This window comes from Myotis davidii, unplaced genomic scaffold (genome assembly GCF_000327345.1).
Source record: "Myotis davidii unplaced genomic scaffold, ASM32734v1 scaffold1857, whole genome shotgun sequence".
NCBI lineage: Eukaryota > Metazoa > Chordata > Mammalia > Chiroptera > Vespertilionidae > Myotis > Myotis davidii.
In genome coordinates, this window is record NW_006288115.1 from 31,814 (window position 1) to 37,169 (window position 5,356).

At 43.1% G+C, this 5,356-nt stretch overlaps 1 protein-coding gene across 1 annotated transcript; it reads right to left on the reverse strand.

Moving 5' to 3' along the window:
* Positions 1 to 981: 981 nt before the first annotated feature.
* Positions 982 to 5,022, reverse strand: LOC102757220 (cathepsin L1). Its single transcript, XM_006759889.2, has 8 exons — positions 4,747 to 5,022; positions 4,517 to 4,653; positions 4,099 to 4,221; positions 3,849 to 3,995; positions 3,446 to 3,670; positions 2,889 to 3,054; positions 2,130 to 2,247; positions 982 to 1,374 (listed from the first exon to the last, which is right to left on the reverse strand). The coding sequence occupies exons 2-8, from the start codon at positions 4,640 to 4,642 to the stop codon at positions 1,275 to 1,277; spliced, it is 1,005 nt and encodes a 334-aa protein (XP_006759952.1). The 5' UTR covers positions 4,643 to 4,653; positions 4,747 to 5,022; the 3' UTR covers positions 982 to 1,274.
* Positions 5,023 to 5,356: the final 334 nt, after the last annotated feature.

Sequence of the window (5,356 nt, forward strand, 5' to 3'; positions counted from 1 at the left end):
TTCAATATTGTAACGAGGGGTTTCCTGTGCAACCATGTGCTTAGGCAGTTTTGTTCCCTTTGAGTTTTTGTGTGTGTTTTTTTTTAAGTATATTGTATTGATTTCAAAGAGGAAGGGAGAGGGAGAGAGAGTCACTGATCGACTGCCTCCTACACACCCGTACTGGGGATCGAGCTCACAACCCAGTCATGTGCCCTTGACCAGAAGTGAATCTGGGGGACCCTTCAGTCCCTAGGCTGACGCTCTATCCACTGAGCCAAACCAGCCCGGGCATGAGTTTATTTTTAATTCAAAAATGAGGTAGCTAAACCCACATTTCACCTAGTGATCTCTCACCCATCTTCCAAAGTCAGGACTATTTTGCAGCCCAGCCTCATTTCCTGAGAACTTGAAGACATTTCTTCAGTTATGAACAAGCACCTGAGATTTGTTCATCCCAACCATGAAACTTACTTTTGCTAACACTGGTAACAAATGAGGCTTTTCCTTGCAGAGTTATGTGGATTGCCACCAGAGACCTGGCAGTCCTGGCGTCTGGACCTTACTCAACTGCCAAGTAGCCCCATGGTCTTCCCGTGATTCAGGTGGATGCTTCAGTTACTGGCTCCGAGACTCTGACCACCTATCCTCCTAGTTACCACCATGTGGAGCAAGAAGCGGAGGCCCTCTTCTAGTATCTAAAACCTACGACTCTGTGTCCATTCATTTTTCTAAAAAGTAAACTATTTTTCTTTATTAAAACAAGTTTACCTTTATGCTTCCAGATTGTTTATCACATTTTGCTAGATTCAAGAGTTAGGTCAACACAGCCAATGGACAGCTGACATGAAATCTGCATGTTTATAACCAGAAGACCCAGAGGGCTACCCAGTATCTTTCTCCTGTACACTGGCACATTTACTATGTCTTTAGAGCCCAATTATATTCCCCGACTATGCAAAAAGTTCACGCGTTAAAAAACAGAAAGAAGTTCCACTTCTACATATTGAATTAAAATTTATTTTAAAAGGTAAAGTTTTATATATCCTTTTAAAAAATGAAAATTCAAATGTCTTAGAATTCAGCAATGAATCTTCAATATTATAAAGCTATTTATAACAGTAATTAAAGTACTGGTAACATTTTACCCTTATAAAAATGTCACAGAATTCACATCACAACTTGGATCCTTAATGATTCAAGTTTCTCATCTTACACAATAAAGGTCTGATCAGTTTAAAGATAAAATCCCTCTGGATGTGCCTCCTCAAGGCTTCCATTACCACTCCATCAGCTCACACAGTAGGGTAGCTGGCTGCCGTGGCGATCCCACAGTGGTTGCTCTGGTCTCTGGCCATTTTTACGTAGCCATTCATGCCCCATCCTGAACCCCAGCTGAAAGAAGAGCATGTTTTGCATTTTATTCAAAGAATCAAGTACATATTAGCTTCATTAATAATGCTAGCTAATACTTAAAATACTGCTTACCATGTATCAGACACTCTTCTGAGGGCTGTTACATATATTTATAATAAGCCTATTAATTCCCCCAGGGTCCTTATTTTAACTTACTAAGCTATGACATTGAGGTGGAACTGGGATTCCAATGTAACAGTCTATTTCCACAGCTGTCTTACACATCATCTCAGTTAAAGAACTTGGGCTGTGAAAATTGCTCCTGATAACCTCCTCTGCCTGAGATGGGAAGCAGAATACAATGGCAGGACATCAAATGAATGACAACAGGAAAGATGCAAGCAGGCCACTGAACTCTGGGACAATTTTTAGACCTAAAGAATCAGCAGAGGCCGATGTTTCTGCTCACTAAACCTTGCTGAAAAATCAGAGACAGAAAAAGGAAATCAGCTCTCAACCCTGCAACTAAGAAGTCCTTTACCGGAAACCCTTGGGGCCAGATGTGTTCTTAAGAAAATTTTCAGAATTACAAATGCAATGCTACAAATACATAATAATGACACTAACAAGGTTCTACAGAATCTTAAAATCAAACACCAGAAATTCTGTGACTGTTAAGTATAAGAAAGACTTCTGGAATTTCAAAACTGAGCATTTTTGGACCTGAAACCAAATACTGGTTCCAAACAAGCATTCCCTTTTCAATTTCAAATATAACATTTGGGGTTTTATACCTGTTCTTGACAATCCAAAATTTATTGTTCTTTGATTCTCCTCCTTCAGAGCCATAGCCAACCACCAGAACACCGTGATCCAGGTCTTTGCTGCTGCAGTTTGGTTCATAATAGATGCCTGTGAGAGTAAAATTCAATGTGGGGATGAGAAGCTCCAAGTGACAGGTGGCAGGAATCCACCCTCTCAAAATTCAGTATTATGTCATAAATTCCAAATGAGGCTTAAATTCATTTGCCAAAAAATAGTAATGGCTGATAAAAAGTCAAACTCAACTCACTAGAAATCAACAAAATTTAACTAAATCCAATATATTTTCTAACAAAAAAAAAATTCCAATATGATCTAGTTATCAAGACTAATATGATTTAGGCACTCATTTAACTAATATTAATTAGCATAATCCTTCCTACTCCTAGAAAGCCATCTAAAGGTTCTATAAAGAACCCTTGAGCCAAAGGGCTCTTTATAGTTCTAATTACAATAATAAGAAATTTTTGGAATAAAGGTCCAACAATTAATTGGAGGATAGTCATGCAAGTTTAGGTTACATCTATAGAACTAATTACATAGCCACTTAAAGATATTTATGAACAGTTTGTCATCATGGGAAAATATTTAAAAGTGGAAACATCACTATGTTAAATATACACACTCAAAATTCTACAGTCCTGGAAAGCAGAACTCCATACCAAAAAGTCACGATGGTGTTTTCCAATTTTGCCTACCCGAACTTCTGTAATACAAAGACAAACACCTACCTGCATTGTAGAACTGGAATGATGAGTGGCCTGCATCTATAGCAACAGAGATGGGCCCCACAGTCGCCACTGCCTTCAGAAGGGCCTTCTCACGCTGAGGGATATCCACAAAGCCAGTGTCGTTGGCAGCAGAATACTCAGGTCTATAGTTGCAGGTGTTTGATTCCTTTTAAAGGTAAATGGGAAGGAGACTTATGAGTACCACCCACCTCCTAAGACCCCAGACTCAGCAGTTTGCACCTTAATTATTTCTAAGTCAACTTTGTTTTACAGCAACCCAGGAAGCAAAATGCTATTGGCTGCCTTAAAAAAATTGTTCACTATGGAGAAGTCTGCATTATATGCAGAATAGTGCATATATTCTCCATGTTACATAGAAGCAAGAACGGCTACAGTTAGCCACCTCATCAGAGATCTGTGCAAAATTTGATAATGTATAGTGACAGTTCTGACAGTTTGCATCTAAAATGTGAATGCTGACTAAGGTGTCTGTTATCTCTGAAAATGCTCAACTTTCAATAGCAGAGCTGGAATAACAAGATAAGGAGCTCCATTACCCTTGCGAGATATGGATAGGATTCCTCTGTGTCCAGGCCTTTGTTGTCCTTGACGTACTGGAAGGCATTATCCATTAGGCCACCATTGCAGCCCTCGTTGCCCTGAGCGCGAGAGCAGTCCACCAGGTTCTGCTCACTCAGCGAGACGAGTTTGCCAGTTTTCCGGAACATCTGTCCTTCAAGGGAACCAGTTGCACTAAAAGCCCAACAAGAACCACACTGACCCTGAAAATAAAAAAAACAACCACCAGTTTATAAGACAAATACCAAGATTGACAACAGCCCATATACTTGAATGCTCTGTAAAAACACCCCAGCAAAACGCATGTCATTCCAGTGGACCCGAGCAGGATGCCGCTCCTTTGTGGCTTTTCTGAGTTAAAAGATCGGAACACGGCCATACCTGGTTCTTCACAGGAGTTACATAGCCTTTGTCTCTCCAATCCACAGATGAGGGGATCTGAGCAAAGAGGGGCTCTCGGAATACCTTCCCATTCCGTTGCTTCTGGTTCTGAAAGCCATTCATCACCTGCCTGAATTCTTCATTGGTCTACAAGGAAAAGTAAATAAACTGTTGAAAAAGCAAGAGTTTATTTTGCTAAAGCACTGAGGAGAGGAAGTACAAAAAGCGCAGCCTCCCAAGCCACACTCACCATGTCGCCAAAGGCATTCATCGCCATGGTGAAGCCCTGTTTCCTTAGGCTGTATTCCCGATTGTGCAGTTCGATCATTTTCATATTCTTCTCCCACACTGCTCTCCTCCATCCTTCTTCATTCTAGAGGCAAGCACACACCACGTTGTCGTTTCTACTGAAAAAACCCAACCTACCCTCACCATGGGGATTTGCAGACAGAGAAGAAGAGAAACCACAGCCAGGGAAGGCTTTGTACTGGGTGCTGTTCTCCAAGGGCCATCACAGGGATGTGCACCCATAGGGTGCTCATTAATGGCTGCCATTAAATTACTGCCCTGGAATGGCTGACCTCAGGAAGCCACTCTCTGGCTGTAAACGCCTGACCTCAAGGGCCCTTCTCTGTGGGTCCCTCTGGGCAGTTTCCGATGTTACCCACCACGCCATATAGTCTCCTGTGTGCTGCCTTCCACTCGTACCACTGTGCGTCCAATCTTGGATCAAGTTTTGGAGTAGCTGAGGCTATTCCCAAGCAAAGGGCGGTCAGGAGGAGCGAAGGATTCATGTTTCAAAAACCTAGGAAGGGGGTGGGGGGTGGAAATGAGTGATCTGATTAGACCAATCCTTCTGCAAAGCCATCTTACTGTGGGATAAAAACATTTAAATTACCTTCCCTGATATTTATGGAAGGTCTGCTGAAGGCTACGGATGTGGGTGGAGAAAAGCAGGCCAAGGGCTTACCAAATAGGGGCGGTATATGATTCAGCCATCAAAATGAAAAACAGGCTGACCAGTGCTGCAGGAATTGAAACAGACTTCGTTGTAATAGCGCAATGATTATTTAGGTTTTGATTAAGGGCCTCAGGGCACCTTATGGGTCTGAAGCTTAAAGCAGGACAAAGAAACTGTCGGTCCAGGTTATTTACTCCAGGTACCGAAGTGACCCCGGACATTATTTATCAGGACTATGCTCCCAAGTAAGAGCAAGGATCCCCAGGAGTTAGGTTTCCGCCTTACACCGATCTGCTTGACCACTGCACCGCAGGGTGCGATATGCCTTCGAGCCTCTGCTTCTGGAATTTGAAACCTTTCTGACCGGCCTCGCCGCGAACACATGGGCCGCGGGGCACCCAGGACACTTGGCCTCCGCAGCCCACAGCCTCAGTCCCTCCCGCAAACCCGCTACACGATCACGTGGCTCGGACGAGGGCCGAGCACAGAGCCCCGCTGGCACCGTCTGCACCGGCCCAGCTCTCCCTCCAGGTGCTCAGACACTGAC

Excerpts from the sequence above, each read along its gene's own strand:
- LOC102757220 (XM_006759889.2), bottom strand. The coding sequence starts at position 4,642 with ATGAATCCTTCGCTCCTCCTGACCGCCCTTTGCTTGGGAATAGCCTCA. Across the intron at positions 3,055-3,445 it reads CCTATCCATATCTCGCAAGG|GAATCAAACACCTGCAACTA; the intron begins GTAATGGAGCTC and ends TACCTTTAAAAG. Across the intron at positions 2,248-2,888 it reads ATTCCAGTTCTACAATGCAG|GCATCTATTATGAACCAAAC; the intron begins GTAGGTGTTTGT and ends TTACTCTCACAG.